At 42.5% G+C, this 14,126-nt stretch overlaps 1 protein-coding gene across 6 annotated transcripts in view; it reads right to left on the minus strand.

Annotated features, from left to right (window-relative positions):
• herc2 (HECT and RLD domain containing E3 ubiquitin protein ligase 2) overlaps positions 1-14,126 on the minus strand; it is a 77,737-nt gene that overhangs the window by 16,898 nt on the left and 46,713 nt on the right. For all 6 annotated transcript variants that reach the window (XM_062997973.1, XM_062997970.1, XM_062997972.1 and 3 more), the window contains 25 exons: positions 12,903-13,028; positions 11,996-12,104; positions 11,761-11,900; positions 11,486-11,676; positions 10,382-10,487; positions 10,198-10,289; positions 9,926-10,101; positions 9,721-9,832; positions 8,474-8,555; positions 8,201-8,344; positions 7,471-7,561; positions 7,193-7,370; positions 6,337-6,418; positions 6,027-6,198; positions 5,734-5,878; positions 4,595-4,820; positions 4,304-4,475; positions 3,857-4,043; positions 3,401-3,544; positions 3,124-3,315; positions 2,068-2,221; positions 1,867-1,974; positions 1,582-1,713; positions 1,325-1,483; positions 165-283 (listed from right to left, as the gene is read on the minus strand). In XM_062997973.1, coding sequence (XP_062854043.1) covers positions 165-283; positions 1,325-1,483; positions 1,582-1,713; positions 1,867-1,974; positions 2,068-2,221; positions 3,124-3,315; positions 3,401-3,544; positions 3,857-4,043; positions 4,304-4,475; positions 4,595-4,820; positions 5,734-5,878; positions 6,027-6,198; positions 6,337-6,418; positions 7,193-7,370; positions 7,471-7,561; positions 8,201-8,344; positions 8,474-8,555; positions 9,721-9,832; positions 9,926-10,101; positions 10,198-10,289; positions 10,382-10,487; positions 11,486-11,676; positions 11,761-11,900; positions 11,996-12,104; positions 12,903-13,028 — 3,539 coding nt within the window. The remainder of the gene's footprint in view (positions 1-164; positions 284-1,324; positions 1,484-1,581; positions 1,714-1,866; positions 1,975-2,067; positions 2,222-3,123; positions 3,316-3,400; positions 3,545-3,856; positions 4,044-4,303; positions 4,476-4,594; positions 4,821-5,733; positions 5,879-6,026; positions 6,199-6,336; positions 6,419-7,192; positions 7,371-7,470; positions 7,562-8,200; positions 8,345-8,473; positions 8,556-9,720; positions 9,833-9,925; positions 10,102-10,197; positions 10,290-10,381; positions 10,488-11,485; positions 11,677-11,760; positions 11,901-11,995; positions 12,105-12,902; positions 13,029-14,126) is intronic.

Consider the following 14,126-nt stretch of genomic DNA (forward strand, 5'->3'; position numbering starts at 1 on the left):
AAAAACATTGGAAATCTTTTTTTTTTTGTCAGTTAAAGAAAGATTTAAGTAAATTAACAAATCAGATTTTTCTTTTTATCGTATTTTGCAAAAATGTCCCCACTTTTCTGGAAATGGGGTTTGTATATGAAATTGACTAAGCAAGCTAAAAATAAGTGACTCACCATGGAGCGACAGTCTCCTTCACTGTCTCCCAGCAAGCGGTTGATGTTAATAGACTGGCCATACTCAGTGGTCAGAAGTTTACGCAGCCTCTGCAAGGCCCACATGCGGTGTCCAGCCGCTGGTTACACACACACACAGAGAAAAAGAAGACGAATTTATAACTAATTTAGGATGCTCAAGTGGTGGTGCAGCAGTAAATCAGGTTAACCCACTACTGCTAAGAGCTGGGGTTCAAATCTCAGTGGTGCTATCGGCCAGTCAGGCATCTTTGCATAGATTACTGGCATGAGGGGATGAAAGTTCGCCAAACACCCTAGCCATTGGAAGATACACTTGTCAGTGTCCTCTCTGTGCCGGCCCCAAACCTGGCTAAAATAAGACGGGTTTCTACAGGAAAAGCATCCAGCTTAAAAACTGTGCCAAATCAGGTATGTTGACTACAACAGTCTGCTATGGCAACACCTAATACGAAAACAACCAACAGAGGAAAAAATATTATTGAGTTAATACTGATAGGAAAAAAAATAAAAAATAAATTTTGAGGGTTTATATTTGTGTGGGTTTAAGAAGTGATAATTATTTTTGTTCATTCAATATTAATGACCACTTCACCCTAATCAGCAGACAAAAACACTGGGCACAGAGCAAGAACTCTTTGATTAGAGGTGTATCCCACACTGGCATGCTTGCTCACTCAAGGGTCAATTCATAGAGGCCAATCCATTTTCTTGGGATGTAAAAATCCATGATCAGATTAGGAAATGGGGACAGTGGTAGCTTAGTGTCTAGAGCTTTGGGCTACCAGTCGGAAGATTGACGGTTCAAATCCAGGCTCTGCTATGCAGCCACTGTTGGGCTTTTGAGCAAGGCCCTTAATCCTGTGTTCTCTAGGGGCGCTGTACAATGACTGACCCTGCGCTTTGACCCCAGCTTCCAAGAAAGATGGGATGTGCGGAAAAAGAATTTCAATGTACTGTACACCTGTATCTGTATATATGACAAATAAAGGCTTCTTCTTCTTCAAATACAGGGCACAGGACAACCAGTACCAGTGTACAAATAAAGGTGAGGACATATAGGGTCTGGGTCGATATTATTCAGCATGTTCTAATTTTTCAAAGAATCTGTGAATAGGACTGTGATGTATGTGTGGATGTACCAAGAGCACTAAGCTGAGCGCAGGCTGCTAGTGAAGCAGCCAGTCTAGGCACGATGCTACGGTTGGAGGCAAAGTTAAGACGGAAGTCCAGCAGGCAGGTAACCAAGTCCATCGAAGGACAGGACAGAATACAGCGATCAGACAGGAGGTCTTTGGGACCTAGGAAAAATTCCAAACAATTAGTTTAAAATGAATTAGACATTTAAGAGGTCTACTGCATCAATAAAAATAGTGACAAGTTCTAGAGGTAAGTGTACCTGCTGCAGGCATGATAGGATAGACAGTGTAGCGCCAGCCCCAACCATTAACAGAGCCATCACTGGTAAATTTCCACTTCAACTCGTCTCCTGGAATCCTCAACTCGCTGGACCAGTCTGACCACTCTCGCCCTAAAACAGAGGATGGACCATTTCCATTTCAGCCATACTATTCTGTTAAAATAGAACTCAAAAGGCAGAAAAATTCTCCATATATAGAAGTCATTTAAAAGCCCTGACTACTCTTAGGAAAGTGATGTGGTGCATTTCAAATGATTAAGTCACCTGATCGAACAGAGACAATCCTATTAGCACCATCCATGACTGTTAACGGATCGTGTCTCCTCTCTGTGGAGCACTGTCTGTCAAATTCGACCCTCAGTCCCTCAGCACCTGAAATGTAAAAAGTATGTCGTTTATAAGTACATCTCTTTCCTGCACAATATTGAGATGAAGCAGCTGCTCTGGTCCAAGCTTGTCTGTTACCTGGTATTTTGACGGTACCACTAGTGGAGGTGTCATCAGTGTAGGGGTGGCTGCTCTCCACCACCACTGGCTGAGATGACAGACGGCCACTCTGAGAGTCGGTGGCTACGTCCTCCAGCTCAGTCACACACAGTTCCAGCAGCATGTCAGCCACCTTGTGTGCATACACACACATATGTTATTTACATTTATTTCATTTCATACAATCTCATTTTCTAGTTTTAGCACCACTTTATCTTGGTGAGGGTGGCAGCGGGCTCAGTCCCCTTGGCACTGAGGTGCAATGCAGCAAAACACCCGAGACATGATGCCAAGCCATCACAAGGTCTTGGCCAGACATCCAGGTGGCACAGCCATCTAACATGCTAGCCAGCTTTGTTTGTTAGCTCTGCCACCTCACTACAGACACAACTGACTGTGTCTGAGAAAAAAAAAAGTTCAAAGTTGAAATCTGCCACATAAAATATATGGATCGGCACACAGCAGATCATTCTGGTCCAAATTTCAGATTTGGCCCTGTTTTTACATTTACATTTTCAGCATTTAGCAGACACTTTTATCCAAAGCAACTTACAATTATGACTGAATACAGTTTGAGCAACTGAGGGTTAAGGACCTTGCTCAGGGGCCCAACCGTGGTGGTGGTGAGGCTTGAACCGGCAACCTTATGATTACTAGTCCAGCATCTTAAACACTGAGCTACCACAGCCCTTGCCTCAGTTTTTATGCTGAATAACCTTCATAACACAACCCTCCTGTTTGAGCTGGGACTGGCACTGAGGGTGCACTTACAAGTGCACCTCTCATAGGCAAAGCTGTTTGTCCAAGCCCCCTTCCTCAAACTCAAAAAAGTAGTGGGCTAGCATTATTTACCACTGCTCCACCGAGTGCCCATATGGCAAATTATTTACTTAAGTTGTTCTATTAACAAGGAGTTTGATTTATAAATGATCCCCATTAAAAAAAAATAACATAAACATCGAGAAAACAGCTATAACAAGACAGGTTAAATGTTCAAAAGAGTAAGTAAAATACAGAAATGGAAGCTCTGTAAACCTGTGGGTAGGCGGTGCCCATGCCAGAGAGCACAGCAGACAGTACTTCTTTTCCTTTCTCGCCTGCACGCAGTGACACTGCCAGCTTTAACAGGTCGACCATTACCCTTGTATCATCAGGCACCAGCAGACTGGTAAACTCATCCAGATACTGAGGCTCAGGCCCCGTGGCTTTATTCTGGCACTCTGAGTCCTAACACGGCAAACAAATATGCATAGAAAATCAAAATTAAACAGTTAGAGCACTAAATCACATTCGACGCTGAAGTGTAACTGACCTCTTTGGTCTTGGTCATGGTCTCAGCGATGATACTGGCTGCTCCAGGATCATCTGTGACAGGAATAAAAGGTCGGGAGGAAGCGGCAGCGGCTGACGGAGTCACAGCAGATGATGGGGTAATAGCATCTTCAGAGGATGCAACCTGAAAAGAAATACACACAGTACTGTCAGTAAAAAAGAGGGGATAGCAGTGCAGATGCATTTGATGTTGGGGTTTTAGGCTGTGTTCACATTAGGCATTTCGAGAGGGAATACTACTTAGTACATGCACTATAACCATATGTGGTTACTATCAATTTCTGCCTTTCTGATGCTGTTTGACAGCTTATTAAAGATGGTCAAATCAAAGACTAATAAATCTAGTAACAGTCTGAAAACAATAATGGTTAACTTCAACAACTGCAGTCAGATAAAATGATGGATATAAAAATGTATTCCCTAAAGGCTTGCCCACCTCCCCTCTTTTACTGTCCTGCCAGGGGTGAGGGCTAATGCGCTCCTCTGGGTCGGTGGGAAGAGGAGGACCTTCAGCTTCTGAAGGGCTAGAGACAGATGAGCAATCCGACGGAGGCACCGGAGAGCTGGACGGGCACTCCACAGGCATCATGCAGGCAGGCATCAGTGCTCCCACCACAGCATCTCTGTGTACACACACACACACACACACACACACACACACACACACACACACACACACACACACACACACACACACACACACACACACACACACACACACACACACACACACACACACACACACAGACACAGACACACAGACACACACACAAACAATTCTATTGCTGCATGGTTCTGAATACAACACTGCAAACTGTCAATTCACTGTCAATTCAATGCATTTATGGCTTGGTCTGAACCATTTTTTGCTTTCAAATCTCACCTGGCATACATAATCTGCAGTGCAGACAGCACATGGGACAGACCCTGCTGCTTAGCCAAATTCCCATCTAGAGAAAGCAGGATCTTGGCTAAAGATGGCCTGTTTGGCTTCACACTGCTCTGGCCACTCAGCTTGTTGCTAAGTGAAGACGGGTCGCTGTCTGATGGCACACCTGCACGGCAAACACAACCAAAGACTTTAACAAAAAACACCACATGGAAATAAAAATGTCAGAGTCTGGTGATGCCGACGTAACTGGGGGAACATGCAGCTAATTAAAAGTCATCTTACCAAGGTAGGAAGCGCCGAGGGAGTCCCTGGCAGTCTGAAAGAGGACTGGCTCATGAACGGAGGGTGTGGTGACATCGACTGTAGTCCAGGCCACGCTATGAGAGGATCCGCATGCCACACGCGTGATCTTTTGGCCCTCCAGGCCCTGCACCAGTGTTGGCTTCCTGTTCACGGTGGTTGTGCCATTGCCCTGCTGCCCATGATCATTATCACCCCAAGCAAAAACCTAAACACAAGAAGAAAGAATTTTAACCTGTACACTCTCCATAATAGTACACTACCTTAAAGAACAGAGTGAAAAGGTAGAAGCTTTAATGGAAATGATGAAGTGGTGGACAGCTTCTGTCTGCTTGGATTAATTAATAACAGCAAAAGATCCAGCAGTCAGAAAATATGACATAGACTGATACTGGGCAGAACAAGAATTAGCCAGTAAAGTGGGTAAGTAGATGTCTCACTGCTTTTGAACTTTGGTGCTGGCAAACACTTTCCAGAGTACGCTACATGCCAAAGAATACAAACAAATGGATTCTTGACCAAATCAAACCTAAACTCTCACTCACAGCCCATATAACCAAACTAAAGTTCTCTTATTAGGATTGATTTAAATGTCATGTTTTAAACACTTTGATTACATTCATGACAGGACAGGTAATTTACTGGTTAACACAAGATTCTTCAGTTCAACTTTTTAATGCCAAACACAGTCATGGACAAATTTGTATCTCTAATTCACTTCACTTGCATGTCTTTGGACTGTGGGAGGAAAACAGAGCTCCCAGAGTAAACCCACACAGACCCGGAAAGAACATGCAAACTCCACACAGAAAGGACCTGGACCACTCCACCTGGGAATCGAACCCAGGATCTTCTTGCTTTGAGGCGAGAGTGCTACCTACTGAGTCACTGTGCCACCATCATGCAAGGATAATAATGGATTTTAATTTTTTGAATAATGGAAATTGATGCCTTCTCCCGGGTGTGTTACTGCATTGCTAGTGATTCCGAGGAAGTCGGACCCCACTGTGACCCTGACCAGGATAAAGTGATAGCAAAACATGACGATTAAATTGAAGAAAAAAAAAACCCAACATCCTGGTGTTTACTGCTTTTAAAATTGTTGAGTAAGCAGGACCTACCTGTCCTGTGTCTGTGACAGCCAGACAGTGCAGCGCCCCCACAGCTACATGAACGATCTTCTTTCCTCGCAGTCCCTCCACCATCTGGGGTTTCCTCACATGCACATCTGTGCCATGACCAAGCCGGAAATAGTCCCCCTTCCCCCTGCACAGGTTAGCACAGAAAGACTTAATAATGAATTTGAGCTGGTATTAGTGTAGCATATGCAGTTACATAAAGTGAATTCAAGCACAAATGTGTAGATTACAAATTAATTTAAACATAAAGCCCAACAGTTATGACAGTGATGTACCAAGTCCACACGACTCCAGATTTGGTGAGTGCAAGGGAGAACTGAGCACCACACTCGATCTGACACACTCCCTGTCCGTTTAGGCGTTCGATGTTCTGTGGAATATTACAGCCCTCGCTGCCTCCACGGCCCAGCTTCCCAAAATCTCCATCTCCCCATGAAAACACCAAACCTGCACAAACACAGACCATAGCATTACCACAATTACAAGGGATAAAGAAAAAAAATACTGATAGCAACAAACATAAGCATAAAGCATGGTAAAATCTAAATCTCAAAGCCATTTACGAGGACTCAACACGGCTTATACCTTCATCTGTCAAAGCAAGAGTTTGGGCATCACGACTGCCACAGGCAACCTGGATAACCCGATGTCCCAGTAGAACCTTAACCTGTAAGACACAAAGATACAAGCTTGGTGTTGTGATATCACAGTCAAATTTGGCATTACTTTTATTTCGCTTTATTTTGCTCTGAGTGACAGTGGGTCTGGTTCGCCTTAAAAAACACTAAGCACAAGGTGGGAACACACAATGGACAGGGCACGTGTCACTGTGGGGTTTTATCCACCCCCACTCATGTCTGTGTAAGCACCCTGGCAGACAATAGCACCAAGTGAGATTCAAACCCTGATCTAAGCAGTGGTGGGTTAGTGTAATAGACCACTGCACCACTCATGCACCCTTGCCATTTGAATGAAATTTTATAACGAGTAGTTATATAAATATTATTTAAAATCACTAGTTTCAATCAATAGGTCAAGTAAAATAATTGCAGAAAATCATGACTAAATACAATATAAGCAATTGAGGGTTAAGAGCCTTGCTCAAGAGCCCAACAGTTGCAACTTGGCGGTGTTGGGGCTCGAATCGGCAACCTTTGGATTATTAATCCAGTATTTTAATCACTGAGCTACCACTGCCCGTTTGCTATCCTTAATTCTGGAAACCCTGCCAAAACAGTCTGCTGCTGCTGTGTTTGTTTGTGTGTGTGTGTGTGTGTGTGTGTGTGTGTGTGTGTGTGTGTGTGTGTGTGTGTGTGTTCGCTCCAAGAAAACAGTTAAATCTTTCATTCCTTAATGCAGTACAGCTGACAAGCTTACTAAGTCTCTGATCATACAGGAACAACAAACAACATGGGATTAAGAGTGAACACAAATCCCATACCAATTTCGGTCTGAGCTGGGTGGTGTTGTCTCCGTGGCCCAGCCGTCCGTATTCACCTAAGCCCCAGCTGTACAGCTCTCCACTGGAGGTGATTGCTGCACTGTGGGAGCTGCCACAGGCGATGTCTCGAATGCGCTTGGTCTTCAGCGCCTCAATCAGCCGAGGCTTGTCACAGTTCCTACAAACGCAATTTGTGGAATTTAACTGGAATCCAAAATAAATCGTAAATCATCAGCAGCCGTTAGATTTTGTGTTTGTGAACATAGGAGTTCCCTTACATTCTGCTGAAGTGCCCAAGTTTACCATCATCTCCTTCTCCCCATGAAAACACTTTTCCATCCACCGTCAAAGCCATGGCATGGCGCCCCCCTGTGTGCACACAAGTACAGGATTAAAATAGGAGGATAGTTAGATCAGGAATATTTTCTATTCCCCAAGTCCCCTCAAAAGAACATATCACAGAAGTTCACTTTTTTATTTATTTATGCATTTTCTCCCCTTTTTCTCCCTTTTTAGCGCGTCCAATTACCGGATTGCTTCATGCTTCCTCTCCACCAATGCCGATCCCTGCTCTGATTGAGGAGAACGAAGCTAACCCACGCCCCCCTCCGACATGTGGGCAACATGCCATATGCATCTTATCACCTACACTTTGACGAGTGCAGTGCAGCCTAGCTACGTGTACGGAGGGACACACCCTAAGAGCACTCTTTTCTCATCTCTGTGCAGACGCCATCAATCAGCCAGCAGAGGTCGTAATTGCATTAGTTATGAGAGAGAGACCCCATCCGCCTTAGTCCCACCCATATCTGATCAACAGGCCAGTCGTTGTTCATGTGGCCGCTCAGCCTAGCCGGCAGGCAGAGCTGATATTCGATACGATGTATTCGAGATCCCAGCTCTGGTTCCAGCGTGTGTTTTTACCGCTGCGCCACCTGAGCGCCCATCACAGAAGTTCACTTAAAGAAAAGCAAAGAAGAATAACTAGCAAAACCAGCAAGTACAAACCTGAATGAACAGCAACCTTTTTCACGACATAGTTACTCAGGGCAGTGATCTGGCGTGGAATAGGAATGGTGCCACTGGACAGGCCCAAACCCAATCTGCCGTTAGTGGCCTCCCCACATGCGTTCACTTTTCCCTCCGCAGTCACTGCAGATACATACAAGCAGTCAGTCAGAGAAAACTAACTTGAGTCAACCAATAAAACAATGTTACAATATTCCACCCTGTATCATATAATTATATAGAGCCGATAAGATCCATTAGAAACAAGCTTACCAGCAAAAAGGCTCTTGGAGCCTCCAGACACCTGCACTACATTCAAAGCGGAGAGTGTCTCAGAGAACGATGGTACTTTAATCTAGGAAAAGAAAAACATAAAACGGTAGCATTTTAGGGTAATGATCAACACACACCAATTTGGTCTGAGCTGGAGTCATTAAATAATAATATTCTTCTTCTTTTGGCTGCTCCCACATGCTCGCCATATTATTTTTATTTTAAAACCAAAGATTGGATGTTCTGGAGAATGGCTTATCTACAGTATATTGACATCAGGCATCAGAACCAACTCGATAGCACTTAATGATATTAATAAACACATTTATGGTGTGCCAAAGTTTTCTGAACTAGACATTCTACATTAAACATAGTTTCAGGGTTTAAACCCCTGTTCTGATTATGGTATTACATTTTTAAAAAACCTCATTTAACACATACAGTTTAATGTTAAATATTATCATCACACCCCTATATTTCCTATTTACGTTATTATACTGAACACTTCACTTTCAAGTGAATGAGTCAGAGGGACAGTTGTTCATATAATTGGTTTACAATCCCATGCTGGTGTAAAATAAGAAACATACCACACACGATTATTTAAAATGTGCAGTCATAGAACAAAATAATGTGTTTCGACGTATTTATAGAACCATGCTTTATTCTCCGGGAATATATACGAAATATCAAGTGCACTAGAGTGCTGGAGGGTTCTGTTTTATGTACTGTGCACTTGGATGTGGACACAATTTAAATCATAACATGGTTTGGCTGTGGTTGGTTTTTGTGAGAATTAAAATAAACATCTGCATCAAAATACACTAGCCCACTACTACTGAAATCCATGGTTCGAGTCTGAATGGTGCTATCGGCTGGCCAGGCGTGTGCACAGACATGACTGGCTATGTCTAAGGCAGGGGATGGCTGAACAGAATAGCTATTGGGAAGAGCACTCGTCATTGGTCAGTGTTCCAGCATAAAAACTGTGCCAAATCAGGTATGCAGAACAGAATGATCTGCTAGAGTAACTCCTAAATACGGGAGCAGCCAAAGAAACTATAATACAGTCACAGTATTCCTAAAAATGAGTTCTACAAGTTTGGTAAGTACAGATTTGTTTCAAGTATTGCAACAAAAAGTCAAGTATGATTTTTAACTATTCCATTGTTATTTATAATCAGCAGGTTTACAGAAAACGGGGTTAGGGAGACTTCATGAAAGCACTAGTGTTTTACGTAACTCACCTTCGAGCCTTTAAGACCACCCAGCTGATCTTTATCGTTAAGCCCCCACACAAACACTTTGGTTCTAATAGCAGCAGCAGACTCCATTCCTGATGATCTCTTTCTGGAAAGACTAAAAATAGACAGAATATTCAGCTCTAAACTGTAAAACACTGTTCACACTGTTTAACTATAATAACAGCATTCTTCTTCAAGACAAACTTACCTTCCTGTTGCTGCTTTATCATCTTCCTCCTCTTCGTTGTCTGATGCCAAGAAAGGAACAGTGGCCAGATCTTCATCCTCAGCACGGATGCGACCCACCATGCTGAGGCCATGAATCTTACAGTCAATCCCTGAGCTCCGGCACTGTTTTATAGCGATCTCTATGTATCTGTGGTACTAATAAATCACAACCATAATATCAGTGATCCACCCACTCCACCTGCTTTAAGGAACTTAAAAAACATGGAAGCATGGAGTGAAATATTAACATACCTCAACGCAGTCACTTATCAAGGAAACAGTAGTATCGGTAGGATTGATATTAATGGTCTTCAGTTCAATCAGGTTGTTCAAGGAATTTCCACCTAAACATGTAAAAATCAGCAACACATTCTTTCAAAGTTCAAAACTCAGAAGGAATGCTTGGGTTTTTTCTTCATGGACACACAGCGTTTACCTGACACCACGACCAATGAGGGCATGTAGCTGCTATCTGCTGGATCTACCACCATCTTTAATCTGTGGACCAGAACGTCTGGGAAAAGCTCCAAACGGATCCAGTGCTGTGGTGATACAAAAACAAAAAAAACTGCATCAATTGGTCCTAGAGGTGGGTGAAATATCACACAATTTTTGGTTAGTATGTTACCAGAGTGCACAACTACAGGGGTTAAAGCCCCGTTTAAGACAGACCCTTGGTGTGCATGTCATCATACTGCAAACCAAAAAGGAATGGTGCAAGGTGAATGGGATTGAAACGAAAAAAGTTTAACTGATTAACAGTATGTACTTGATTAGCTCAGTTTTCTCGACTAGCATTACCTTTATTGTTTGTAAGTAGCTCAGTTAAACAAATTAAATTTCTCATAATTCACCTCCCAAAACAGTCATCTCCCAATCACGTTTGTGAATCCGCTACTGCTTACCCAACCGCCGATTTGCCCAACCCCCTCCAACACATGTCCAATTTGCAGCTACTTATCACCTGCCAGGGCTGGGGTCCCACACAGAGCTGTGTTGCGTTCAGGCAGCCACACTAAGCTCCATAAGACCAACCCCCCTATTCCAAATCACACCTGAACCAGTCCCGGAAATCACATTTAGCAGCGGGAAGAGAACCAGTCTGACCTTCCCACCTTGAAATACGGCCAATTGTTTCTGTGTGAACGCCCAGCCAGGTCAATGGTCAAAATAGTTCCTAAAATTAGTTTGTTTTAAATAAGGAAAACATGATGTAGTTCTGTATACATACCATTTTATGTTACACAGTATAAAAAGGTACAAATATGATACGAAATAATAGTACAATGTTTTAAATAGAACTATATTTAGAACTATAATCCAATTATTTAATTTTAATTTAATTTTAATGTGATGGTAAAACAGTGGTGACAGTTTTTTCCAACTTACAATAATAAGTAATTAACAGAGATGGGGGGGTGGGTAAAAATAGTTCCTGTATACACACACACAAATAATCAGAACTCTACAGTGTGTGTGTGTGTGTGTGTGTGTGTGTGTGTGTGTGTGTGTGTGTGTGTGTGTGTGTGATAGCACTGACCTTGCCCTGAGAACCAGAGGACTGCCAGCACTGATCACCACTGTCTATCAGTCGAGAAGCCTGGTTCACCGAGGAGGACACACTAAGATTCTTCACAACTCTGGACCAATCATCGATCAGCATGCCCCGCTGGCTGCTGTGATGCCTCTTTAACTGCTTACCAGAGCGGCCACTAAACGCTGGAGACTGACCTGAACACACAAAAAGGGAAATTGTAGCTAAGATCTATAACAGATTTACAAAACTACACCCCAGAAGTTTGGTAAGACACTGACCAGGTTCATTAATGCGTCCAAAGGAATGTCTGGGGTTGTGTTTACGAGTTTTGAAGCAGGCCTCACAGAAATCAAAGTCATCACAGCTCCGGCACTTAAATCTGGGGCCGTTAATGGGGAACATCTGACAGCCATCACACCTGTGAGAACGAAAAAAAACACAATTTATTTATTAAAATGCGTAACAAAACTGTCTTAATCTGTGGCATCGGACAGCAAGCACAGAATGTAATACCTGACTCCAGGATGTACACTAGGAACCAGCTCCATCTCAGATAACAGGCCTGTCCAGTGTGACTGCTGTGGGAAATCCACTATTACATCTTTCCCATTGGCACTAAAAGCTAAAGACACAGACATGTAACATTCAGTGAATGTTATTGTTCTAATAATAAGAGGACAAATTATAGCTGTAAAGTCAGCATCATGAAAACAACATGGTGTGAGAGTTTTGGCTAATACTATGTTAAAATTATAAGTATAGTAAGTGTTGTAAGACTGCTACTCATTTTTACAGCATTTTTATGTGTACTATTGCTTTCCTTTTAAAGATAACAGTATAAGAACATTCTTTTCTTTTCTTTTATTAAGATTTTAACATCATGTTTTACACTCTTTGGTTACATTCATGACAGGACAGGTAGTTACTGGTTACCCAAAATTCATCAGGTCAAGTTTATGCCAAACACAGTCACGGACAATTTTGTATCTCCAATTCACCTCACTTGTATGTCTTTGGACTGTGGGAGGAAACCAGAGCTCCCGGAGGAAACACATGCAGACACGGGGAGAACATGCAAACTCCACACAGAAAGGACCCGGACTGCTCCACCGAGCCTCTGTGCCGCCATATAAGAACATTAAGTACAGGCATCAATACCTATTCTTCTGGTACCCATAAGCCTTACATATTTGTTGGCACTGTTAGCATTGTAGCCAACAGCATTGTCCCAGATGAAAAGTGGACTAGTGATTAGAGCTCCAGTGGTTTTGACTACAGCTGTAATCGAGTGCAAATCTGTCTTGACTAATCAACCATGTATTTAACTTATGCTACAATCTTGTCAATTATATGACAGTAAAATCAGTTTAGTGTTGTACGAAATCGTCCCTGGTTTGAGCAGGGACGATTTGAGGTTTACCTTTGACTGCACCAACACTCCTGTGAGTTACAGAGCCCCACTTGTACTTGGGTGTCGTAACTGATGGCTTCACTCGTACCTTGTCGCCAATCTTAATGTGAGATGGAGAACTCTGAGGAGGAAATCCTAGGACAAAGAGTAAAGGGAAGATCAACCATGAGCTGAGTCAGTCTACACTTGAGTCATTATACGGCTAAAACATACTTGACATGAATGTGAACATGCAAATGCTATTAGCTCCTCAAAATTGCATTCCAAAATGTGTCAGGATGCAATGCTTAACATATAAGTAGTTGCATTCTGAGCATTGCAGCAAAGGGTGTTGAAGAGGCAGTGTGTTGGCACTAAAATTAAATAAAACCGCTATTAAAATCTCCAGCAGGATTGTTTGGTTTGTTTTTTTCACTGTTGGCATTTATATAGACACAGCAATGAAAGGCTGGGGTGGCACTGACTGCACTGTTGCACTGCAGCTGTGTAGTTTTACTGCAATAATCAGATACACAGTGATGCATTGACATGTTTTTGCAGCAGCATGGAATATTGTGGAAAAGCTTATTTTTTTTACCTGTGGCTTCAAGACCTTGTGTTTTTAACACAGAAGCGCGATGTTTTCAGGACAAAGGCAAACATTTGGCATAGAGATTAGTTTTGAAGTCAGTGACAGTTAAATCTACACTACCTTATCAATAACTACTCAATAACTATATCAGGTGTATGGACATGTAACATATTTGACACTTGAGTGAAACAAAGTATTACATTACTAAATATTTCTCCCTGAAATTTATACTTTATACTCAAAGCATTGCTGTTTATTAGCAGACAGGTGTGTGACTATAAAATACGGATCCAATCTCAGTTTTGATGAAAAGCTTAATATAAATACAGTATAATAATAGGCTTAGATACATGTGTGTGAGGTTGGCTAAGATCAGTCTGCTTTTGGGATTTATTTACCTTCTAACCCACTAACAAGCGAGCATGTGTCTGTGTGTGCATGCGTGCGTGTGTGTGTAGCCCCCCCACCCCAACATGGAAATATGTGACCTCCTCACAGCTCCTTTTTCACCATGGTTGTAACACACTGAACACATCTCTGGGTGATCTTTATATAACACATCACAGCTGAAGCAATTTGACATGTGGTTATTGAGTTTCCAATGGCTTAATTATGTTGTAACCCAACTGACAGGTTGGTTTTAAGGTTAGCAAAGTTATGCA

The sequence above is a fragment of the Trichomycterus rosablanca genome, chromosome 6 (assembly GCF_030014385.1).
Source record: "Trichomycterus rosablanca isolate fTriRos1 chromosome 6, fTriRos1.hap1, whole genome shotgun sequence".
Lineage (NCBI taxonomy): Eukaryota > Metazoa > Chordata > Actinopteri > Siluriformes > Trichomycteridae > Trichomycterus > Trichomycterus rosablanca.